The sequence below is a fragment of the Lepeophtheirus salmonis genome, chromosome 8, assembly GCF_016086655.4.
Source record: "Lepeophtheirus salmonis chromosome 8, UVic_Lsal_1.4, whole genome shotgun sequence".
NCBI classification, from domain to species: Eukaryota; Metazoa; Arthropoda; class Copepoda; order Siphonostomatoida; family Caligidae; genus Lepeophtheirus; species Lepeophtheirus salmonis.
The window spans coordinates 24529997-24557730 of record NC_052138.2 but is presented as its reverse complement, the minus strand read 5'-3'; the positions used below and the strand labels follow the sequence as shown (position 1 = coordinate 24557730).

The following is a 27734-nucleotide window of genomic DNA, read 5'->3' as shown; positions in this document are numbered from 1 at the left end:
TCGTGTCTTGAAAGCTATTTTATACTTAACTCAAAAAACACCTTAACATTATGCTGCCCATGTCTGTCCAAGCAATGTATCTGAAAAAATTTCATTTTTCAGTTTTTGGCATAATTGAGATCTTATACTTGGTAGCTCTCTAATTTTGGAAAATATTTTGCAAAAAAAAAAACAAAAAACTTATTCCATAAGTTATCGCTCACTCAATCATTTTAAATAAAGAGTCCTACTTAGCGTCTTGGATCATTGTTTACATTGCAAAAAATGGCGGTAGAGCTTAGGTGCAACTTACTCCACTAATTTGTTTATTTATTCCACTTATAAGTAAGCTATCGACAAGAAAAATTATAATGATATGCACTAGCACTTAACTTTTTTAGCCTCAGCTGCTAATTGGTATGAATATGTGGCATTTGGAGGGAATATTTTTATCATATAATTACTAATTGGCTCGCATATGTTACATTTAATTAAAAAGTGAATGAATTTGTTTTTAAAATTTTTCTGCCAGTTATATATTAAATGAGGCTATTAATGCAAAAAATCATATTCTAAAAAAAAATTAAGATTCGCCTTAAACTCATTTGGTACTTCTAAAGTTTGCAAAAAAGAAGTTGTAAAGACTATTTCATAAAAGATTACCTGAGCCACTTCCCGTACCTTTCTGATGGAAGAATAATTACGATTTGACCTTCAACTCATTAAAATAAAGGATAAGTTCTAATTCTTTTAGGTACCTTCATTTTTAACTCTCCTTTAAAATTTGATTAAAGGTAGATGCATTTTTTTGCTGACAAGAGCAGTATCTTTCTTATATTATAACTCGAAGAAAATATCGAATAAGAGATATTTGACTCGAACCGAGCTCGATGAAAATATTCAAAGATTTAAACTTTTTCTTTTAGTGTTCCTTTCATTCGTCAGATTACTGATTAAATTATAAGTAAACAGGTTAGTCTTACAATTACTCCATCTGAATACATTAAGTGTATTTATTTTTCAGAGAACGACTGAGATGCGAACGTACGTACATTGAGTTCAAGATAATAATTTCTCAAGAACGCGTTGTCCATTGAGCTACATCGTTTCATTAGGCTTGGATTTGAACTATAGGCAAAGGTTTGAGATTAGACTTGCACTTGTAGAATAAAGAATTTGTGTCCTCTGCAGAGATCCACTATCCATCGTTATCATCCAATTATAAAATGTATTTGGTGAGATTTGAAATACCTTAATTTTTAAAATTATTTATCTTTAACTATTGTTGAGATGGTAAAGTGTTGTTTTCGTCATTATTTAGGACTAAAGACAAAGTCTTCACCAGATCAGTCTCAGTCCAGATAAGTAAATTCAATGTTTGGTCCATTTAAGTCTCGGTCCAGTCTAATTCAGTCAGGCTCACATTCAGTTCAGTCCAGTATACGAGTCCTAACAATTTATAAAGTTCCGTACTTGATGACGTTTCTCAACTTCATTTCTTCTTTTTTATATCAGTTCTAAGACTGGTAGTCTGAAGAACCGAGTCTACCCATTTATTATTAGATATTATAAATAACTGTTAAAGATTCTTCCGTTTTTTACTTTTTAGTCGTGGCACATCTGTTGAGAAACACGGATTTATGATCCATTCTTTTTTCAAATCTTTGTTTTTTATTAATTATGAACTTTGGTACCAGGGATGAAACAATGAGTTCATATCTTATATTTTTTTTAACTCCAATAAACAATACTTATGTATTTATTTTATTCTAAAAACATTCAGCATTTTTACAAACGAATATAAAGTATTAAAAAAATTACACCATGACTTGGATACAGATTCAAATGTCTCTCAACCAAATTTCTTCGCAGTAATATTGTCATATAGTTATACCTATCAAAATAATCTCATAACTCGTCTGTTAAAAGATATTCAGAGTATCAATTCAAATCTATTCCGAAATAATCTCTTTAATTTTTTTCCATATATTTGTTGCACAAATTGTTATTAAAAATATTTTTAATGTAATCGTTGATATCCAGACATGGAGATTGTAGGGGAAAAAAAGTGTTCATATAATAATTATAAGATTGTATTAGTGATTAAAACTTTGAAATGTTTTATATTATTTCTTGGATGTTAGAAATCTTAGGTAAAGAGTAATTTGTCCGTTTTTTTGCCAAGTTTCCCATAATATCGAGCTAACTTTCTACGACAGAATTAAATTATTACTTCCATTTTGCTTAGAATCGCCTCTATTATGATAGCATTTGGATAGTTGGAACTGGTTCATATGACCTAGTTAATTTCTTTTATTCTGGCTTTCAAGCTTTCTTCTATTTTTAAACTACAGAGTTGTACTACTGGCATTACTTTACGAGAGCGATAGAGTAAGTGTATCAAAGTTTCAATACTGTTTTGGAAGAAGAAGAAAATTTTGTTTTTTTAGTTTTAGTCTACGACTTGTTAGAGAATAGAGATGGTATTCATATTCGAAAACGTAGCCACTTCTACTTTGTTGCAGTAAAAGGATTTTGAAAAATTATGTTAAAACTGTCTGTAACTAAAGAGTTTATTTTTTCCCAAAAAATAAGCTTATCAGACAGATTGTTTATCAATAATTAAAAATCGGAGTTAGTAACCAGAGTTGGGGAGTTGCAGTCAAATGGAGTATGAGTCGTAGAATTTTACATAGTTTGAGTAGGAGTCGGATTTGCATAATTATAATTTGATTGGAGTTGGAAGCTCTAAAAAAGGTTCAAAAAGAACAGATTTAGTATATTATGACATCGAATACAATCTCAAAAGTGATATCAGTATTAAAAGAAGAGGGTGCAATATTATATAAAGGCACAAAATGGCGGTGCACTTACTTAATGGTCGACAGTATCTTCGAATTAAAACCAATATTGCTTGATATGGCAAACATGATTTTGAAAATAATTCCAAATAGTTAGAGTTGGATTCGAATAAGTCACATAAGTGAAATCTTCCCTCCGAATACGAAAGCTGGTCAGACATTATTCTGTGCCTCAGTGCCGGATGCACGCCCAAGGACACAAATAACTCCATAAATAATTATGGTAGAGAATTCAAATTGATGTTTATAGATCTGATGTCATGCTAGAATTTTAAATTGGTGCGATTTGTCCAAACGAGTATTGGAACCGGATTTATTCCTGAAAAATCAATATTTTAAAGACTTAAATATTGACGGGAAAGGAAATGTGGTAACCTACCTTGCCGGATCTGGACACCTGGTGTTTTGGAGAGAGTCCAATAAACGTGTACATACCCTATTGACTCCTTGCAAGCTTCCATTCTCGAATCAGCGGCCAAAATGGAGAAAGAGTTCCTCATCAAGGTCTGTTCCATGCAAAATATTTGGGAATTTCTTTATTGATTTTGGGAAATATATTGAAATAAAAAATTATCCTTAAATTTATTGTATATTTTCCCCACCTGTATATACTATTTTACCTATGAGTCGTTTGTAGTCCAACCTTTCAAAAGACTAAAAAAATAATACTATTTTCGAAGAATTGTGGCTGCATTTTAAATTTATTCGTAAGTTTAATAAATTCCTTATAAATGATCAACAAAAACGCTACAGTACGTATATTTGATATAGTACTTAAGTTTTTGAATCATCATTTTGAGTAATTTGACAATTTTGGCTCAAAACAGCTGTGATGCAATTATAAATTAGTTTGTCATCAATGTATTATGAAATAGGAAAAAAATACAATTACCAAATTATCTTACTGTGTTGTAAAAATATTGCATCATCGAAAAAGTACTAAAACCACATCGTTTTAAAAAAAATATATTTTTTTAGTTGGAGGGCTGTTAAATAACAAAAATCTTTTATTTTATAAAGATCTGCAGGAATAGCCGTTTATTTACTTTTTGAAAAAAGTGACTAATAAAGGCAATAACTCGATCATTACGATTTACAAAGATAAAAAATCTTTGATTTTTTGAAGAAGCATATATATTTATAGAAATTGAAAAGAATTCTACAAAATTTTAATTAAAAATAATTAAAAACTTATGACCAGTGGATTGGGGGTTATAAGATACAAATTACATATTTCTTATCAACTAGGGTAGGCTTGCTCGGCGTTGCCTGGGACATTAAAAAATTAAAATTATTTTAGAATTATTCTGCTTGGTAAGAAAAAAGAAAAAAAGCAAGTAAAATTTTAAGAATGATTCCCAATGTATGTTTTTATTTATTTTTGCACACTTTTTTTAAAAGGAGAAGAGAAGGAAAAATATTCAATTTGAACTTTTGTTCGCTAATCTTTCATATTATTGCGAAACATCCTTTGTCTTATTCTCCCTTATTTTTTTCTTCTATAAAAAAGTATGCAGAGAGACATAATTACATGCTGTGAGTAAAATTCTTACAATTTTACTGTCTTTATTTTTTGTTTTAGGTGTCGTCCGATAGTTATAAATTGTTTTTTTTTTTAAGAAAAATGCTACTTTAAGGTAGCCATAGCCTTGAAGAGTGAAAAAAAATCGCGGCCAGAACCATCTCTTGAGTCTTAAGAATCTACATGAAAAAATTCAGCAAAATCCATTTGTTGGTTTGGCCGTGATTCCGGGACCCACCCACAAACACACAGACATTCCAATTTAATACATATATTTTTCTTTCCTTTTTTCTAACCTCATTATATTAATCTTAGCTCAACAAAAATTTATATTATAAATCTAAAACTGTTCACTAGTGTTATAAATTATATGTTGAAAATAAGCTTCATTATAAAATTGAAATTTTATTTAAAAAATAGTATAAAGACTTAAAATAGCCTAAAAATAACTCAAATTATTAAATTATACTAGTTTCTAAATAATAATACGATTAAACTCTTATTTTAATTGACATTTACACACGTACTTGTTTAAGGATTGGAATTTGCAAGAAAAAAATGTGTACCTTTAAAAAAAAATCGTCTGTGATTTATATTATAAAACTTCATAAAGTTATTTGCATTGATGTACAAAACTGTTATAAATCTAAATTGAAACGATTAATGTTTTATTATATTTGATATAAAATATGAATTGTTATTATTACTTTTTTTTACTCTAAAAAGATCAATGGATCATACAATCCCATTTTTGAAGTATATTTGTTTCTTTCTTCCTGAAGGATGGACTTATCAGAATCATACTACGATATTCTATATACTAAATTTGTATGTTTTTATTAAAGGAATATTAGAAATAAATAAAGAGCTAGAAAAAAGTACTTGGCATTCGATCCCCATTTTAATTAACTTTTTATATTATTATCAACATCCAAAAGTTATGAGGCGTCGACGAACAAAATAACTTTGCTTATATTGATTTGTTTTCTTAACATTAAAGATAACTCGCCCAAAATTCCTCAGTGTTACTCCCCGCTTTTGATGCGAACACTTACACGTAGTTACTACATACTTTGTAGATGTTATCTCGTCAAGAATGAGAGTTTAATGATACCAGCTTGTGAAAATAATAAAAAAAAATACTTTTTCAGCTTACCGACAACAACAAAACTCGTACAGCTAGTGTACCTTCTTTTTTTTGTAATGCGACGAGCTGAGGTTAAGCTACACACACTCGTTGGTAAACCTCATCTAAAGTCGCATTATTATCGTATTAAATGTGTACTCCTCTTTTCTTTTTATCTTTAATATAGCACGCTGAGCTATAGCCTCACAAGCTCGTTGTCAAAATGAGTCCTCTTCTCACAAACTCATAATATAGATAAATAAAATAATGTAACTTCAATTTAAGAGTTAATGAATGTTTTATCTGGCTTTTGCTTAAAACGGACATGAACTTCATGGAAAATCTTTTTACTTTTATAATCATCCATTCGAGCTCAAATTCTCGAGTTTGGTCGATGTCATGATTTTGATGATTAAAGTCGAGTCGAGTTTGAGTAAGGGGATGACACTCGTATTTTACTTCGAATTTGCTGTCAAAAAATAACAGAATTAGGAAAAGTTCACTTCCCTATTAACCTATTACGTTTATAGTCTAAAAATATTCCTTGGTCTGTGCAGTTATAAACTGTAAGAGTCCAGTGGCCCTAAAACTAGTTATAAATTGCATAATTGTTATAATATGTAGATTATGGCCCCATTTCTATCCTTTGTCATGAATAATTACATAAAAATATTTGTAAATTTGGAAACAGAGTCTCTCTTTTATTTTGAATAATTATTTATAAACTTGTGTTTCACAGAAATAGTTAGATATTCCTTCATATCAAAAATAAGTAACAAAATACTTGATTTTCTGAGACTCGATTAAATATTGAGAATTTCGGTGGATTTATTTCAAACTATGTCGAATTTTCCAAAATATATTTTGGGCGAATTCGAGTAATTTACAAAAAGAAATAGTTTCTACTTATGTCAACTATTTCTAGTATCGTAGTTCTAATAATACTTGAATTCAACTCTACTTTTTTTTTAAATAGGTATGTACATACTTTATTCTTTGTCATAAAGTTACTTAAATTGACTGAATAACTTATGGCCGCTCAAGTTTATTCGAGTTTTTTTTAGTTATTTGGTTTTTTTGTAGAAAGGATGATTATTTGGAATGCTATTAGAATAGATTTAAAATATTTTTTCTGAATGCCTGATGGAAAAATACCACAATGAACTTTTCTTCTTTCTTATTGTGGCATACTGCAATGCTTTCTTCAACCTATTTTAAAATTCTTTTGTAACATCCTAGAATGTGTACTTGATATTCAATTGTCTCCCTAAAAGTAAAGAGGATATTATTTTTGAAATAATATACCAAAAAAATTACAATACCTATTTATCATACATACAATTACCGTGGAGTTAATCTAGTTCAAAGAATTTTGCAAATTTCAAATTATAAAATTGAATAGAATTTTTTTTTTTTTTTTTTGTATATTAAAATTTGAAAAAATAACTGATTTTCCTAAATAACGCCATTAAAAACTCAGGAGATAAATTTTTATTAGCTTAATTTATAAAATATTATGTCAAACCATTTTGTAGCAATATTCATGTTTGACTGCAAAAACACGTTCCTCACAATTCCAAAGCATCTTAGCAACGGATTGTATTTTATAAAAACACTTTAGAATATTGTCTGCCGAATAAAGTCACGCCTACTCCGTTACTACTTCTTCATGCCGAATGACAGGCATTATTAATAAGGAAGTTATGCAATGGAAAAATTTAATCAAATTTATTATATCATCATTCATGCTAGTTTATTTTCATATATAATTTTTTTTATCAAACCAACCCTTTATGAAAAGAACAGTAACAGGGATTTAATTTAAATTTTTTTTTTCGAAATGCAAAAAAAAAAAATATTTTTTGCATACGACAATAACTGCTTTAAGCACTGATAAAATTGAAGCACATGTAATGCATTTAAAGATTTTATGCATTAATAAAATTAATTTGGTTTTTGCTTTTAAATATATTTAACATATTTGTAATCGTTTTGAGTGGTTTTCGTTTAATATTATTTGATATACTTTGCCTGTGATCAATAGTAAAACGATGAAAGCCGTGTTTGCAACCCAGCTGGAACATGGTTGCTCAAGTAGATTCCGAGCATACTTGAATCTTTTAAGAACAATTGGTTAGTTCTATAATCATGGTTCAAAATAATATGATCAGCCAGTATGTTAAAAAAAACGAAAGTTAATTTGCTCACTGGGTATTGTTCTGGGCTCCTTGGTCAATAAACTTAGAATTTACTTTTTCAAAAGCAAGAATATTTAGACTTTGGTAATGTTTTTCATCTAAAGGCATTGGTTCTTTAGTTCAGACATATATAACACATCATAAAAGCAGCAGGTTATATCAAGATATCATATGTTAATCGGAAGTTACTTAGAATTGGACATAAATCCAAGAAACAGAATCATACCATCTTCAGTAAAACTCAATCTAAATACTTCATAAAAGTACTTTATATATAGTAAAAAAAAATTGAAATACTTTTTTTTTTTTTTTAAATAGTGTTAATTTCAGTAAGGTATTACCTTCCGAGTTCCAGTCAAGTCTAAAATATTATAAATACGAGAACGACTCTCTCGCATGCATAATTTCAAAAAAAAAAAAAAAAAAAAGAATAATAAAATTGTTCTTTATATGTAATATTCATATATTTAGTCAAACCTGTACTAAACAGTCAAGCAAGGCAAACAGGAAAAGTGACCGCATAGTTCATAGTTCAACCTGGTTTTTTATGTTGTAACAATTCACAATTTGATAATTAGGTATGGCTACTTAGAGCATTGACACCCTTAAAACAGGTTACCGCTAGATCAAATTTCATTGTATTATATTCATTTCAGGCCATTTTTTAAAATTTAATTTTAGCCATATTTAAAACTATCATCATTTTACTTATTAGTGATTTTATCCTTTTTATTTTAAATATGTTACCCCTCAACAGAAGGGTTTTTCTCCAAACTGTACATAAAGTAGCCAAAATTGATTACCATCATAAAAGAATGCGAAATTGATAGATTTATTTGAAAGTTCAAATCGGGGTTAATATAAGTCTCCTAAATCAAATAAAGATTTTAAACAATGGCTAAAGTTCTGGGGTATATCAACAAATTACAAAAATTTACATAAATAGTTTATAATTGAGCGAAATATGTCGTAAAAATATTGGACTCTAGGTATAAAATATATGATGTTTGAAAATAAATGGGATATTTCTTATTTTCTTAATTTTTGTTGAAGATTGTTTTAATATTGACTTACTGCAACTATGTAGAATATCCCTGTCTCTCATCCAGGTTTTACTTCCGTAACACAAAAATGTGCACTGTATTTTGTTGACATCTGTTAAAATATCAGCTCCTTTTTGGGGTTTCAGGGCAGTGAACGATGATTGATTCAATTTGAATTAAGCTGTTAAGCAGTTCTAAGCCACTTCTTCAATAATTGTCGATAATTAGTAACTACCAAAAAAAAAAAAAAAAAAAAGAAAATGGGCCATTCTTTTTATCAAAAATTGCGAGATATAAGAAAAGTAACACGTGTCGCTTTTATTTAAGCATTTTAATACTTTTATATGCTAGAAAATCATTGTATAAATTGATATATATTATATTATTTGAATTTAAAGTACGTTATCTCTCTTTTTTATTATTTTAGATGGCATTTGATAGAAAAGTGTTATTGTATCCCTTATTATCTTGTAATGTTGTCCATAAAACTGTTTGAAATTTGATCCTGATAATTCTACCTAAACTGTAAATACAGTTCGAATGGCATATTACAGATGTGTTTTTTTTTTAACTACGTTTCAAAATTCTTAAACTCTTAATCATTTAGCAAAAAATGTTGTTTCAAAGATGATCATCAGATTATAAATAACTCAATAAACATTGACTGCTGGGCAGGACAGGCGGATTGTGACAAAACACGCAACCAATCATAGTCTTTGACGTCACTATTGCTAGAATTTACAATTTAATTTATCATACCGACTGCTAGGAAAGAAAAATAGATTTCGACAAAACACGCAACCACTCATCTACTATGACGTCAATATTAAAAGCGCAGGGGAAGTCAAACATCAGTCGTACATGCGTTAGGGTATAATTTTTTATTTCTATTAACCTTGATCTTCTGTAAATTTGTTACATATGGAGATAGGCAAAACGTAGAGAAAAATAACAGTTTTAAGATGAGTAAAGAAAAACGGGTTTTGCTTTTACTTTTTTTTCACTATTTAAAAGATCGTAATAGCATGTCTCTCTGAATGATGAATTCCCACCTACTTTTAGGGGATTTTTTTTTTCAATACATAATAATATATGTCTCACAATATAGTTTTAGAATATTTTCCCTGCCCCAATGCTCATTCAAATATTGAAGTTTCTCCTCTCTAGAGCACTAATACATTTTATCCCTTTGATTTCATAACAGATAGCTGATATTAACTAAGGACTTGATTCAGTAGTATTTTTGCTCTCCCACCCACATTCTCTTTGAGTTCTAAAAAATGTCTATTCCTATTGATATCTACTTGCTCGCGTTCAAATGCAAAAATCCACTATCTGAAGAAAGTATGTCTATAAAAATATTCATTAAGGATCGTATTTTACTCCTTATATAGCAAGGACATATAAGATGGTGTTCCACCTATGTCTATCTTCAATTCTACTCCGCGTATAAGAAGGACTTTTAATTCCACAAATAAATCTTCATTGATACTCTAAGTTTTTTATGAATAAACAAACTTTATACTTATGTTAAATGCTCTTTCTTTAAGAATAAAAGAATAATTATAACAGTTTGAATTTGTTAAAAATGATTATTGCATGTGCTATTTTAGACTTCGATCATGATCATAATATATGTTTTATGTTTTAGAAAGTGTGATTGGCTTTTTTTATTAGCAATATGAATGGGGTTTTTTTATTTTCTAAAACATTTATCAATATTATTTAATTCTTGAAGACAGAACATCCAAGTATAAAGTCAACACTCGTGCATGTGCTTATGAAATGGTTTGCTTTGGAATTTTAAAAGTAAGTCCTGGAGTAGATTTGAAGATCGACATCGGAGTACTTCCAATAAAGATATACGGAGTGGAATTTGTATTTACTTCCTTCATCTCACGCCTCCTTGCAGCTGATCTAATAAAACGTGACGACAGCTAAGCTGCTCTCCTCCCAAATATTCTTCTAATTGTTAGGATTACCAAGTTCATTTTTGTTTTATTTTATTTTTGCATATCCCAAGGATTTTTTTATACATCACGCTTCATTATCTAATAAATCGTCAAAGTGTCTACATCTCTATCTGAATGATAAACTTCTGCCTACTTTGATTGTATTTTTTATAAATACATAATAATGTATATATTTAATTATAATTCTAAAGTATTTTCTTTAAACTATTACTATTTTAAATTTTGAAGGTTCTCCTCTCTAAAGAAGTAACATTTCCCCTTATAATTTCATTTATAAAACAACTTATCTAAACAAAGGACTTGACTTAGTAGTACATTAGGTCTCACTCCTACCTTCTCCTTGCCTTCTACAAAATATTCATCCCTATTGATATCTACTTACTAGTATTAAAGGGCTGAGCCAAAAACTATTCATTTAAGGAATTGACAAAATCTAGATAGTGTTTTACTTATACAATAAAGTAGAGACACCTAGTGGCTACTTTTCTGACTAATGGATCAATAACAGTGGCATAATACCTACAAAAATACTAGCCAATATAGTTCTGCTCTTTTCTGGCATATATCTCGCAATATGCTTAATAAATATTTGCTGAGAATATCATTAAAGCAAATCAAAAGTATTTATTAGGATGAAAAAATATTTGTCTTTTATCTATCATTTCCCTTGAAATAATAGCTTTTATCATAAATACCTTATACCCGCATAATTTTTATCTTTTAGATTGCAATAAGAGTTTGATTAAAGGCAACATGTACAAAATACCCTTTACATATTATGCTAACACAAAAAAAATCATGTTGAACAAAAATTATAATTAAGAGAAAAGTCCAATATATTTTTTTATATCTTCTGTATATAAATAAAATAAAGTTTGTGTGCGTGTCCTTTATTGATGTTCACACAGTTGGATCTAGGAGGCTGACACTTTTGCTTTTTTTGAACTTGGTGAGGCTAAGATGGGGGATTCTGGATAAAAAAGAAGCCAAATAAGTTTGTTTTTGGTGTTATCACTCATGGAATCCAAAAGGGTCAAACAAATCAATCTAAAATTTAGTTAATAGATGTATAAAATAATCAAACATGTTCCTATGATCTTTTTTGGGCTCTGAGGTCATTAAGAAAGAAAAAAATATCCATTTCGGATTATTTTATTGTGCAGATATACTTTAGCTAATTTAATGGCAATTTGCAACGCCTCCAATGGGTTAATCAGAATAATTTGTAGATAGAAATTAACAATAATTCTTCGAAATATACAATTTAATACAGACTTAATTTTGCGAATAATTTTTTAGCTTGTTTTTGTGCTGATGGCCTACTTATATGTATTATTAGAATAACTAAAGTCACAATTAATGTTTGAAGAACAAACCATAGATATGAAAGGTTTTATTTTCTATTTAAAACAATTATAAAACTATTTTGAAAGTGGCGGAACATTTCAAGACATGTCTAATAAATGAATTATTTTTTGGTAAGGAAGCTAATTTTGTCCTTGCAGAATCTCTTAGCTTCTTCATTCTTCGTGTGTAGCTTTTAATTATGTTAATTTTATCCTACTAAATTGTGTTTTATTAATTGAATAAAGTTTTAATGATAATTAAAAAAAAAAAGCATAAAATAAGGGTGGGGAGAATTCAGTTTTCATCATTAAAGATCATTACTCTAATTACTTCTTCACTCCTTAACCGTATAAAGTGCTCATAACGTCCTGGTTTTGTTTTTTTTAAATTAGACTTATTTATTGATGAATTTCTAAAATACTTAATTGGTGCTTTTTTTTTTTAAATGGTCAAAATTGATTTTTTTAATAATATAATTCAATAATTATATTTTGAGTTTTTAGTTAGTTAATTACTTTAAATAAATAAAAATTGTCAATTTCCATCTCTTTTTCCTTATGATTTACAATAATAAAAGAATTTCTCATTATCAAAAGATTGATTTGTCATTTTAAAAATAAACCTTGTTATTTTAACACATTTTGATGTGTCAATACGTTTGCAACACCGCAATGACTTACGAAAGAAATTTGATTTTTGTACTGTTGGATTAAATTTATATCAGTCCTTTATTTAGAATTAAAATCCGGCTGTCTCACATTCAGTCCCCTTCCGTTTCATCCCTGTTATTGCTCCTTAAAAAACCTCCGAAATTTTAAAGCCTACACTACAAGGAATCTTTTTAACTAATAGTATAGTAAAGTTTTTCAATTTACCATTTGAATTAGTTTATTCAAACTTTATGTATCTTTAAAAACACAAATATTTCGCCAATATTCTTAATTTAAGGATAATTAAAGCCTATACTATTCTTATTAAAATGATACAAGATATATTTATCATAACGTTCCTGACAGATATCTATATTGGCGTGATTTGCGTCCGATTCGGACGCGTCTTTAAAATTTAAGACGGACGGATAGAAAGTCAAAATGTAAGGGATCGTTACATTCAGATTTTTAATGATCTCTTGATTATATCATGGAACTCTAGATAGCTGAAATAAATGTAGTACTTTTACAAAATAAGTCATTTATATCTTTTATTAAATACAAATAAAAGGCTTGAATATATTAAGTTTAACATTTTTAAATGTTTAACTAGATATTATAAGTAAGATCCGTCCTCTTACATTTTTTTTATTAAAAATTTTAAGCTTAATAATTATTCTTAACCATTTTTTTAAATAAAAGCACATTAATTACTACAGATATCCTTAAATATGTTTATTTCCAAAGAATTACCAACAAAAATGTATCTAAATACAAATTAAGCAATAAGTAAGTGTATAATGTATGTTACACATGGGCTGAAAATTTCCGGGATTCACACATTGATGACTCTATTTTTCCCATCATTCACCTCATTTTCAGTTAGCACCAACCTTCAAAAGACAGCTGTCTAAATTTTATGTTTGTAAACATTGGATCAAAAATAATTTTTTTTTTAAACTGCTTCTTGATGGGGGAAAAAATACCATTCAAACTAGGCAATTGCTTCATAAGCGTTATGGGGACTTTACTCCAGAGAATGCATACAAAATAATAACAATATCAATTTAAAAAAAGCCAATTTTGAACGAAAAAATTTTTTCGTAGTTAAGCCCGTGAGTTTTCACTCCATGTGTTATAAGAAGAAGACTATATGACTCAAGTGGGTAAAAAAAGGAAAACTAAATGATGTCGATAGACTTTCATGTATCTAAAATTCTGAGAGTATATATTTGTCATTGCATACATGAAGTTTTTGATGCAAAAAATTGTCAAATGACTCAAATCAAAGATTTAAAAAATTACGTATCAAATATGATACGTTTTAATATAAAATTGTTAAACCTAAAACAACTGTTAATATATTTTTCTTTTCTTCTAGATGAGCCGCCCAACAAGACGTTTTTTAATCACGGTATTTCTGTTCCTAGTATATTTTCTACCATATACTCAGGGACATGTTTGCACAAACCAAATCCATACCATGTCCGACATATCCTCATATCACTTCTCATGGAAAGTTGACTCCCAGAAAACCTTCACTTGGCAGCAAGGACGCGACTATTGTCGAACTCTTTGTATGGATCTCCTGAGTCTTGATGATGGAGTCACGGAGTGGAATGCAATGAAGTCTTTTTTAATTAGAGGTACATTACTTATATCTAACCTTTCATTATTTGTCACTCCTATGATATGACAATTCCTCTTCTGTGATTTAAAAAGGCTATTGGTTCTCACTAGTTCACAATTGAATTAAAATGCTGCGTTACAGATTGATTTTACGAAAAGAAATATGAACATAACTTGTATAGCCAAAGTTTTCTATTTTTGTCGTCTACAGAAATATATAATATATATAGCCTTGATCATTTATAAATATACCAAATTATTTTTATAATCAAAAAATTTTAAAATAACTTTTAAAATATTATTTTTTAAGGTGCTTCCTATATTTTCCACGCCGTTTGGTCTTTTGTTAGATTTTTTCTGTTCGTCACCAGGATTTAGAGAAACGATTGTTATCGATTTTGATCTAATTTGGTACGAATATATGATCATTGTAGGAGGCCATTAAATTTTGAGAGATCTAGGTAAAATGTCACGGTCAAGGTAGAAAAAAACGTAAAAATATATAATCGTCCATTACTTTGGAACGGTTTTAGTACAATTTGCCGAAAACATTTTTGCCGCAGGACAATTTGCCAAATAACATTTCACCGAAGGACATTCGACAAAATGTATGTTCGGCAAATTAACCTTCGATAAAATGCCATTTGGGAAATTGTTCTTTGGAAAAAAAATCGCCCAATAGTCCGGTCAAACTTTGGAACATATTGAGGTTCAGAGCTCAAATTGGTTTCCTTATGTAGGCTTTAAAAAATCTTCATATGACAAAAAATGCAATTCATGAAAAATTACCATGGGCGCAGGTTTACGCTCTACAGAGTGGTCATTCAAGTATATTATTATAAAGCTGTATATCTTCCCTTTATGACAAACTATTATTTTTTTACATTGTTATTAAAAATTAAAAAAGAGAAATATAACGCTTGAAACTAAAAAGGTCAATTTTTTTCATTTTTTTTTCTACTTTCAAGGCATTTGCTCCGACTTAAAAAAAAAAATATATAAATAACTAAATGATTTTTTGAATTTGAAAACAACTCTATACAAAAAGTATTATTTTTTTCCTTTTATTTAGATCTTTCAAGGCGAAAATTATCACTTAATCATGTAAATATTGTAAAAGAAAATATTGGTGTAGGAGTCAAAACCATAAATATTCAGTTATAAATCCAATTTCCGTGATTCTCGGAGAATGCAATCATAATTTCAATCAAAGGGGGGAGGGGAGAGTTAAACTTTTTCGTCTATTGTATTAATAGGGTAATAGCAAACTAATAAAAATACATTATGGTGTAACTTAGGCATAAATAAATTGAAAGAGGTATCCCTTCATAATTTTCTATTATTTAAAAATTCAGAGCACCTTCTATGTGAGTAACATATCTATAATTAATTTTCTTTTCAACTACATTCAATCATAGACAAAATCAATTGAACATTCTTGTGCGCTCATAAAAGACGCAACGTAACCCTGAGGATTTGTTGAGGAATTATAATTATAAGTCCTTGTTGGGCTCAGAGTAGAATTTGGGTCGACATTGGAGTAACTCTTGTCAATGTCATTGTTTATTCCCTTCTTCCCTATCAACCTTGCAACAACTGATTGTAGCTGATCTCCTCCAAAACATTTCTGAAATTATCGGGGTTACCATGTTGATTTTTAGTTGTTTTTTTAACATGCCCATTATATACAGTATTTTCGTCAGGGTCTATATTATATAAAATTAAATAATATTTTCATTTAGGTAGTTGTATTATTTTACGACTAGACTCTTTCTTTACAAACTAATATAAGTATATAACGCTCATACCTTATTGAATAGAGATACAAATATTAGTATAATTAGTCAGTGATAAAACTATATTAATTAATTAAAATTTATTGTCATAAATATGTTCAAATGAACGTACCTTCAGTGTAGTTATTACGGTTGTAGAGCGTATCGTCAAAGGAGAAAACGTCAAATTACAAGATATACCAGAAAAAAACTCTGCAATGGATAACTGAAACATTAAAAAAAAAATTATTATATATGTTTGAACTTCTTTATTTAATAAAAATGGATGTCCATTGAGAATCCTTCGAATTGGGAAATATTTTGCAATATAAGATGGTATCTTTACTCCAGGGACTCTATAAACACAGGCACAATTTACACGATAATTAAATAGTTTTGGAGTTTCATTTATTGTTTTACTAGCGGAATATCCGGCAGTGTTTAGAGTTATTTTTTTGATAAAGTTTGTTAACCACATTCATCATTTATTAAACTCATAAAATTCCATTTTTCAAAATATATATGAATAGAGTGTTTGCGCGTGACGTCATCATTGTTGATGTCGGCAATTTAGAGGCCAAAACAAGTAACTTTTATAACATTGAAAACCTTTATTTCCTTAATGTTTAGGAAAATAAATAAATAAAAGGATTTAATCTTACTTTTTATGAAAAATATATTCTTTTATTGCCTAGTTTTATTGAATATCTGACCCTAAAATGTATTAAAAATACATTAAAAATTCGGTATACAATTTTATTTCCATATTGTAGATCAATATTAAGTATTACAATGGAAATTATAAGATATTTTTCTTTAACTATCCTACTGTTCTTGTCCTTAATCGAATATTAAAAAAAGTACACATCTAACTATTTCATAGGAAATTGCAGTAGATATTACTTAAATAATATTTAAATATCACTCTTTATCATTGTTATCAAGTAGTATTCAATACAGATATTAAGTACTTTTTTATTTTAAAGCCATTTGATGGAGTTTAATCAAGATGGATTAAAAATTTGCCAATTTAATGTATTAACAATATCAAGTTAAAGTCCTTAAGATTGAGTCTTCTTCTATTATGAGAATAATTCATTACGTCAGTGAAAACACGCTTTAATTATGCTCCTGTTTAAATATAAGCATTAACCTAAAATTTTTGATCATTTTAAAGAAAATTAAAAAAATATTTAATATTAAATTATATAAAAAAACCCCATATTGTTAAAGAATGTTTTTTGTACTTTCGTCTTGCAATTAATATATAAGAAACCTCCTGACAGTAAACTCTTGAGCATCCATTGTATAACTGACATTTTTTTTAATATGCACCTTTGGGCTCTAGTTTTAGACGCTCGTTACTACATTATTATTTCTTATTTAAAACTGTAACCAAATTCTAAGACCCACATTTTAAATTGAGGTGCTGACAAACAGATTCAAAAACTTTGCTTTGTTTTGTTTGACGTTTGATCCACATACGAGTATTTATATAATATAATACTATTTTTATTAAATAAAATTGACCAATTTCCAATGCATTTGAATGAAACTTGATCAAATGACTTTAAACATAAAAAAAACTTTATACCTTGATTAAATATCACATGATGCAAATGATTAACAGTGATATTTGAATTAAATCAAATGGTATTCACTTTTGATATTGAGGCTTTTTTTGAGCAAGGCTCAAATGGCGAAGTTTTTTCATAAAAATGGATTCAGACGAGCTTTTTTCAGCTAGGATTGTTTCAGCAAAGTTTTATCAAATAATATTACAATGGCGAGGGAACAGAACAGTACCCAATACCAATTAACTAATGAAAATTAATGACTCTATTTCGTGAATAAATTCAAAACTATATTTTGACATAATTCTACATATTTTAAGTTTGGTGGTCGATTTTATCCATCCTCGTCATTTGATCCGTATTTAAGGACTTAAGGAAGTAATATTTACAATAATATAAATAAAAACATTCGTCTCAAGGAGTAGTTTCTCACTTATAAGTTTTGGCTCACACACAGTTGGTGTCCTTATTTAGGAATAAAGCTTGCAGTACCTTCTACTTCAGTCCTAAAACCTTATAAAGTTTGGTCCTTGATGATGTTTCTCAACTTATTTATACTTTTATTTACTCCGTTCTATTACGTACTGACAGTCTGAAGGATGGACAATCTTAAGGACCAGTCCTAAGACTGGACTGGATCGAATAAATAAGGACGGACAAGGCATGACATGGTCATTTAAACCCTGGTTAATAAGAAGAAAATATATTCTCCTTACAAATGTAATAGTTTTTTACTTTTACTCTTTATAAGTGAGAATGTATTAAGATGTAATCAGACATTTTAATTACATATTAAAGTTATATCTCTATTAATTAAACAAAATTACAATACTGAGTATTTATAATAACATCACTTCCTGCTTGCTCCAATTCTATTCAGGAAATTATGGGATTTCGTTATGTGACCATGAAATATAATTTGAGTACTTATTGACTTGATAAAATTTGACTGAATTGAGTGAAACATCTCTTCTTTTCCCGAAAACCTTACTAATTTTCGGTAAAAAGTCAGTAAGATTTAAATTTATTTATCTTACGAGTCATTTAACAAGTAAAATATAATTGATAAATAAATGAAAATACTCTATGTATAGAGATAGATGATTCATATACCAATACAGTATTTAAAAAAGGCAGTATAATATACTGTATAAATTAAATGAAATCTCGCAGGTGTTAAGTTCAACTTATATTTAAAAAAATAAAAACGCACAAAGTACTTTATATAAAATTTAGAAACAATGACTGTGACTTTAGATGAAGTTTAGCAACCGGCTTAAGTGCTCTCTGGATCCACAAAATAATTGTTCACAAGATACTTTTTGGTTTGGAGTTAATTACTCCAAGTGAGGTTGACTTAAAGGTGTCAAATTTTAACTCAACTGGCCTTTATATATCTGGTATTGTTTGAATCTATTTAAAGGTTACACTATCAAAAACAAATATTTAATGACAGCTGGATACTCGATTTTGTCCATTATCACAAAAACGCTCACATCAACTCACTATATCGACTGTTACATTTCAACTGCTTGTCCAAAATGCCTGAAACTTTGTTGATTAAATGTCAACAGATGCTGGATGAATGTGGCTAGCTTTTATTTAAGAGTGCTGTCAAATTCACGTTGAGCTCGGAAACTCTTCAGACCACCCTTGCAGGGTTTATTGATTATTATGTATTTCGAAAGAATTGGTTAATTGCTATTAACAAATTTGTAGCCTATTTTCGATTTCTTTTAGGATTAAAGTTTGTGAGAAAATCATTAAAGATAATGATGTTAAAGGGTTTAAGTAGTTAGTTATAATCGTTTCATAATACAGATATCTTTGAAATCCTTTCCATAGATACTTTATTATTAAAAATTTTAAACTATATAAGGTTTCTTGAAGAAACACACTATCATCATCGATCCTACGTTACTTCATTCATATAATATATTGTACACAATACATATTTATACCTATGTATAGTTTACGTAACTAAAAGCTATAAGGATTATAATTTAAAACCCTTTATAATGTTAATGCATTTTTCCTTGTATGCTTCATTATAAAGAGTATGAGTTAGTCCTAGTAAGGGATAGGGTAGACTGGGGAAGGTTGTAACATTTTTTTGGTTCTACTACTCTGAGATGGTTAAAGTGAGACTTGCCAAATTTTAATTTTAATCTATTTAAGATTATGCATGGGAATATTTTGTCCACAAATTATATTTGAATACTACTTGTATTAAGATTTTTAAATGGAATTCCATTATTGATTAGTCAGAACATCCAAATTATAACAGAACTATATGGATTAAAGCAGAATAAATGTTGAAGTTAATTAGTCACTTATATTTTTTCTATCAAATTATAACAGAACACTTCCCATGAACTATATGGATTTAATAGCAGAATAAACCTACATGTTTAGTTACATATACAGGATTGAGAAGGTAAATCCAGAATAACTTTAATGGTGAATTTTGAGACTTGTAGAGATAAAGTTTAAAAATTTCAAAACTTGCAACACGCTAAATGTCAAATTTATCTACACTTTTAAGTAGCTCGTCGTCAAAGCATAGGAAAAGTCAGGAGAATACCCATCATTGAAGCTCACCACGCGGGACACTCCGTACAGGAGATAATTTCCTTCTTCAAATATCCAAAATCAACAGTTTATGACTTGATTAGGGCCTTTGACTAGGAGGGAAAGACTGTTAAAGACTAAAGGAAGTTAATTTATGCCACAAACCTTGAAGCAATGCCGGGTACTACCACTAGTTAAATAATAAAGAAGAATAAACAAAAGAAGAAAATTGCAGCTCTTGGTTCGACTCGTGTTGTGTTATTTCTTATTTTGGACTGCAGTCCCATCCAGTTCAGCCTCAGTTAGGTCCAGTTCAATCCTTAAAACTTATAAAGTTCCGCCCTTGATGACATCAATCCAATTTATTCTTCTTTTTTTAATCAGTTTTATTACTCATAGTCTTAAGGATCGATAGTCATTATAACTGGTCCCATGGACTCATTGGGCCGGTCCTAGGACTGGACTGGACCCAATAAATGAGGACTGACAACATTTTGTACTGAGCGTTACAATATCTCTAATTTACCTGGTAGTCCATTGAAATCTGAACCCTTAAAAATTCAATAATTTCTTAAGGTTGAGTGATTGAAATTAATTGATTTTTCGATATATTCAAGCATAAACAATTAGTTACAAAAAACAAAAAAAACATGAGCTCTCTAGCTTTCGTACCAGTCAAGAAAATGACAATAGAACGTGATCAATGGATTTTCATTCTTGCACTCTAAGCTGTGGGGAGTCTCCAGGACCCACGTCTACGCTCTCCATAATTCTGAAACGTTGGAGAGGAAGGACTCTGTCAAAAAGGCTAAACTGGACTCGGAGGAGTTAAAGAAAACACCCCAGATCATTCTCCTCAAGTTCATGAAGGCCCATGTAAGAGATCTCTGGGTTTCCCACGGGACTGTTCATGAGCAAAACACTGGATGAAAAGAGCCTTGTGACGGTGGAGGGGACCACTTTTGACACAAGCAATGAAAGAAACCCATCTCCTCCGCTCCGTTCAAAGACTCTTTTGAATTATTATTTTGAGTTCTTTTGTACTCAATTGTGACATATTTGGCCCCCTTACAGCCCACATGTCAACAACTCCTTCGACTACACCTATTAAGTACATGTCATGGGGAAGGCATGCAGTGCCCGTCATCCAAACACCGAGGCCCTCAAATCATTATCAGTCAGCACTGGGACGCCATGACAGACGACTACATCTGCAGCAGCTACCAGGCTTTCTGATTACGCCTGAAAGTCATCATTGCCACTAAGGGCGGCTACATTAATGATTAAGAGCGCTCAGACACACATATATTTATAGTATTAATTTTGTTCAAATTAATTATATTGTTAATTAATAAGTTATATCTTGTTGTAATTAATTGTATATAAATTTAGATACACAAAGACCTTCCAACCAGAAAAAAAAATAGGACATTTTAATAAACATAATAAAAAGTATTGAGTAATGATTGTAGTTTTTTCATTTTGTTTTTTAAATGCTTTTTTTGTTATTGTGTTAAATGATTTTTTTTGTTTATTACAAACATGTCATATTTTATAAGTCTTCTCTAGGAATGACACTCAAAGCCCCCTTAAGTATCCTAAGTATTACAGATGAATTTTAAAATCCCCAAATCTTATTTTGGTAATTAGTAAAAAAAAAAAATGAAAAAAAAAATGTCTTGTTGAATTTTAAAATTCCAAGTGTTCAGATTTGAATGTACCACTCGTTATCCCCAATAAGTGAGTTTTAAATTGCATAAAGTTATATCTACTGATAGCAAAATAGATAATTATGATTCAAATAATGTCAGGTACAGAAAAACAATGAAAAAACGGACTGCATTAGTACAAAAATATTGACGTTACCCCTCAAAAACAGTTTGGATTCAATATCTCAAAGATATTTTAAGGGGCTAGACAACTAAGTTTTATAGTTATAAACACTTTTATTTTATTATCATTAAAGAAAATAAAGAACTATTAGATGAAAAAATGGGACAAAAAATAAAAGGATCCAATCCTTACTTTTTATCAAAAACATGTCCCTCTATTGCCTAGTTTTATTTTATATATGAGGCTAAAATTGATTAAAAACAAGTCACTACATCATTGTATACTCTTATTTCCATAATATAGATAAAAGTTAACTATTAGAATAAAAAGAATAACATATTTTTCTCTAATTATTCAATTTTTCTGGTCCCTGTTCGATCAAAAAAATAACGATAATTTGACAATTATATTCATTTTTAGAGATTTGTATTACATTTTACTTTGATTTAATTCGATCACCACCGTTTATCATAAGCATAAATGAGTATTCAATGCAGATGTTAAGTCTTTTTCATTCTTTTTAAGACATCAAAAGCTACATCAAGATTTATTGAACACATCTCCATTTCATGTTGTAAAAATACCAACTTTGAGCCCCGAGACGGCGTCTTCTTCAATTATACAACAATTTATTAGTTCAGTGAAAACGTTCTATACAATTGCAATTTAAATTCTATGGGTGGAGCTTTTTTGATGCACCAAGAAAAAGGCACTATTAAAATTATACCCCGTCTTCCCTAGATTGTTTTCTGCTTTGAGTCATGCCATCTTTTTTTACTAATCTTTGTAGGTACAATGTACATAACATTAACATATTTCTTAAGTAATATGATATCCATGTTCAAATATTCGAAACTAAATCAATTATTATGAGAGTGGGTGCTGCTCAAATTCTTCGTAATAATTGTATCTCTACATATGCAGTGAGCCCTCGTTAATTGCATTTAACACAGACTATGGGACCTACCGCAAATTATTAAAATCTCCCACTATCTGCAAATAAGTCAGTTTTAATGTTGCTTGAATACGGTAAGTATATCCAAATTATTTATTTATGACGTTTATGTATTCTACAGCGTGCCGCGGTTGCTTAACAAACAAACATTGAAAACTTGCAACAGCTGTGCAGGTAGAACGTCATTTGCTGTGTTGGCGGCTAGCCAGAAGTGTTTGTTGTCAGCTTAAAAAAATACAAATCAGAACCTCATTCCGATTATAAGTTAATTATTATGGAAATTCAGGGAAAACGGAACTATAACGGTTTTAAAATACTAAAATGGCTCTTGGGAGAAGATGAAACTTAAGACGCGCATGGCGATAATTTTAGATGATTCATTTTTACCAAATCAAGCAGAGCAGACGCTGAGGAGAATGATAAATGTTACTGTAAGGCAATTTCTTGAAAAAATAAAAAGAGAGAGTTAAGGATCCAAAATGAGGTTGAAATGATTCTTGAGGAGGGTTCAATTTTCTCTCGAACAGTTATGGCAGACTATGTCAATTATTTTTGGGTTGCTGAAGTTGCTGAGGCAGAAATGGAGGGAACACATATTTTGGAGAGTAATGCCCATTTAGATCAAAGCAACTCTCGGTAAAAGATAATTTCTCAGCCCGGATAATAATAAAAAATAAAATACATGGCTAAGGTTCTCACAAATTTGAATAATAATATGAATTATTTTCATACTAGATTCCAGATAATAGTAGGCAAAGAAAGGAAATGTTTTCCTAATAGAAAATCAATCTCAAGTAATCCCGAGAATATTATATTTACAAGGAAAATATCGTTCATTACATTAAATTTCAAATGAAGGATAGTAAAGCATCAGGTCCTGATGGTATTTCGGGTTAAAAATTTTATACTTTTTCCGGTTGAGGTTACACCGTATCTGCAAAAAATTGGTTACTCCATGGAGAGATTCGGAAAAATGCCAAAAACACAGATAAAGAGAAGGATTTCTCTCATTCTAAAAAAGGGGATGGAACAGATTTTTATCACTGGGGGTATATTCCAGTTATAAACGAATCCTATAGAATTCTCTCCGGAGTACTAGCTCGTCATATGGAACCAATTTTGAATAAAAATAATGGAATTGTACAAAAATGTTTTATAAAATACAGGAAAATATCGGATGTTTTTCGCAATAATGAGGCTGCTATTTACTCTTTTAGGAAAAGAGATAAATTTGGTGCAATTTTAGCTGTTGATTGTTATAAAGCTTTTGATTTGATTTCTCATCGGCAAATTTTTAGAGGGGTCAGGGTTTTATTTCCAACCCAGGTTTTTAATCCAGTTCGGGCACTACTGTTTAATGGCACGTCAACAATTCTATAGATGGAGTGGAGCGTAAGCCAGTTAAATTGAATAAAAGCTGTAGGCAGGGATGTTCTTAGATTGAGGAGCTTGTATAAGAGATATCAAAAAGTATGGCAGGTTTGGAGTATGTTTTGAGGAAGATAAGTATCTCATTGACTTATAAGCGGATGATTTACTATGATAGTGGAAGCAGGTTCGGAGGTTCAATTAATAAAGAAGCTGAAAGTACTATTCAATTTCTTTGGAAAATTTAGGAAGAGTGAACCCTTTGTAAAAAAAAAAGTTCTTGTTGATTGTTAAATAGAGGTTGCACCCTGTATGTCTATTTTTACAACAGCCCTATCACAAACAGTTGATGTATTCATTTCATTACTGTTAAGTGCAATAGAGGAGTTATTTATGATATTTATTGTTTCTTTCATATTGATATACTAGCGGTAGCACCCGCCCTTGAACGGAGTTTTAGGAGTCGATGAACAGACAAACTTTCGGTTAAAAAATGAGCAGTAGTTACATAATATTTAAGTAAAAGGATAAAACAATAATTATTCTGTAGATACAGGTTAACTATTAAATTTCTTATAATTGTGCATTAAACGGCGCCAGAATTTAAAGTTTTTCTCTGACAAAGTGTGGTAGTAGTGTAATATGTCCCCAAAATAGTTTCATAAGGACTGATACGCTCACGGAATCTTAACGGAGAAGACAGAATTTCGGGCTGCAGACTCGATCAAAATAGTTTTGATATCTTCCACTCTGATTTTCGAATTTTATAGTTTTATCTGACTTTCTGAGTAATAAAGAACAAATTATTAAAGGTACAACTTTATGACAGGTAAGTTTTTAGGCTGATTCTAGCAGTGCAAAGTCAAGTAACTACCAAGCTTTCAAAAATCTAAACAGAACAAATTACGATGCAAAAACTTCATTTGTGGTTTTTCTCCCAAAATAATTATCATTTTGACGTTTTGTGTCAAGGACATTATTCATTGACAATTGTTTCGTATCAGGACGCATGGAGATAAAAAAAAACCAGTCAATCCGATTCAATATACATTGAGCAAACATATAATGTATATATTTCAGATTAAGAAAATGGTTAGTTACGTCACTTTTGCATTAACCAAACGATATGTATTTTACACAATCGCACATTATTGTGTAAATTTATTGTACATTTCGATTCGAATAATTCATATTCGTTTTGCACAAGTGTTGTATTCTTTTTTATTAGTCCTGGAAAATGAAGTTAAACTACTCCTTAGATATTATAAAATAATAGTCATTATTTTTCTAATCTCCTCATTACGTAACTTTGAACTTTTATACATTATTTAAGAGTCCGTAAAATAATACAAATATAGTTAAATCAAAGACATTTTAATGTCAGTCATTGGACTTTGAATTGTTGTATGTATTTTTTTTGATTTTTCATAAAATGCCAAATAAAAGTCCGTGTCTTTCAAATAGTTTATTTATTTCCATTATTATGTTTAAATTAATTGTGTGGTTTTATGATTGATTATACGTAGTGATGTAAATCATCTTAATCTGTAGTGGACATTTTTTTTTTTTTCTGTTTTTTTTTTTTGAATTGGTAATCTGAAGAATGATTTTTCTTTTAGACAGCTGTTGTCATTATGATTAACTCCTGAGTTGTTGAGCTTCCTTCCCTACTAAAGTCAATTATTTTCAAAACCAGATTAAACATTCGTGAGTGGTCATAAAAGACAAAGAGTAACCTTGTGCATTTGTAGTGAAGTTGTAATTGCAAGTCCTTACTGGAGTCAGAGTAAAATTTGGATCAATATCGGAGTAATTCTCACCAATCTTCTTGTTTATTCCCATCCTTTTACTCATCACAGGTAATTGTAGCGGATATAAACTCACAGTCCAAGAAAAGTGAGATTTAAAAAAATAAACAGTCCTATATTGTTCCTATAGACGTCTTTTGGTGTGCTCTGGAGTTTTCTACTATTGAATTAAAATGCAAAATAATATTTAGTTTGCGGCAAAATTCTTTAAAAAACTTTCGAAAGATTGTTGATTCTTCAAAATTTAGCGGGTTTTTTTTTCTACCAATGAAGGAAAAAACGACACAAACCTATTTAATATCTTTTCTAAGGACTTATATAGATTGAACGAAGGATTACATGTTTTGAAATTCTTTTAATAGTTCTCAAGTTTCGATTGGCCTTCCTTATAACAAAGTGTATATGCTTCTTAAATCTCTGATCACGAGAGATGCAAATTCCAAAGTATAAGTAATCACCTTAAGACTTGGGTGGATGAACTCTTTTTTTGGAGAAAGGTAGCAGGGAACATTTCTTTACATTAAATGAGGTTTTCTAACAAGCTTAAGGACTCACTGACCCTCAAAACATATTTTACTTTCTCCAAGCAATTATTATTATTATTTTATTCTTCAAGAGAGAATATTTAATTATTGAGAGACTTCGTGTAAACTGTGAGTGTTCTCATGAAAATGGAGAGTAAGACTGATGATTTCTCGGGGAGTTATTATGTACTGATAGGTATTTATCCATCTTGAGGTCGCCCCTGACGAAGATGTGCTTGTCAATGGAGTAGTATAGTACATAATTAAATTGTATTGTAAAGTAAATCATCATCAATATTTTTATTTGTATTTTGGTTCAAAGTTAATCATCTTCAATATTTTTATTTGTATTTTGGCAAGATATCCGTTCGGTAAAGCCTGAGTATCCAAGGATATATGACTTCTTAGCTCTCTTACTAGACTCCAAAGGATTTTTTTTTGTCTGAAGCCACCTTGAGTCAAATTTTATCAATATCACCATCAGTGATTAGTTTTCTAAAACCTGGGATTTTCGAGCTTTTGAATTTTTGGTCTGACTCGCAAAAAAAAAAAAAATGGCCTAAATGTAATTTTGGGCATCACTAGAATCCCTGTAAGTCTTTGTATGAAAATATGAGGCATCTGAAATGTCATATCTAATACTGCTTCAAAAACACAACCTTATTTTCAAAATAAGAGACTTTAGTATAGATTACAGTTAAAAAAATAATTTATTGATTTAATTTTATGATCGATATAAAAATAAAAATATATGAGGAACTAGAAAAACATTACAGACAGTCTAAAAAATTTGGCAGTCTTCTTTTATACCTAGTGTGATATACATCTCAAACCCTGTTCAATAACTAAATATATATATTTAAAAAAAAATTCGACCTAAATTGGCAATAATTTATATTTTAATTAATAAAAATGTTTATAGGAGCACTACCTGAATAACATTAGCAAAATAAAAATTTCAACACTTTACTATTGCATTTAGGTAGATAGTTTTTACT

General features: G+C 29.5%; 1 protein-coding gene across 2 annotated transcripts in view; it reads left to right on the top strand.

Moving 5' to 3' along the window:
* The window catches only part of LOC121123437 (uncharacterized), a 122136-nt gene that overhangs the window by 79379 nt on the left and 15023 nt on the right, over positions 1 to 27734 (top strand). For both annotated transcript variants that reach the window (XM_040718554.2, XM_040718555.1), the window contains exon 2: positions 14081 to 14345. In XM_040718554.2, the coding sequence (XP_040574488.1) occupies positions 14081 to 14345 (265 nt within the window). The remainder of the gene's footprint in view (positions 1 to 14080; positions 14346 to 27734) is intronic.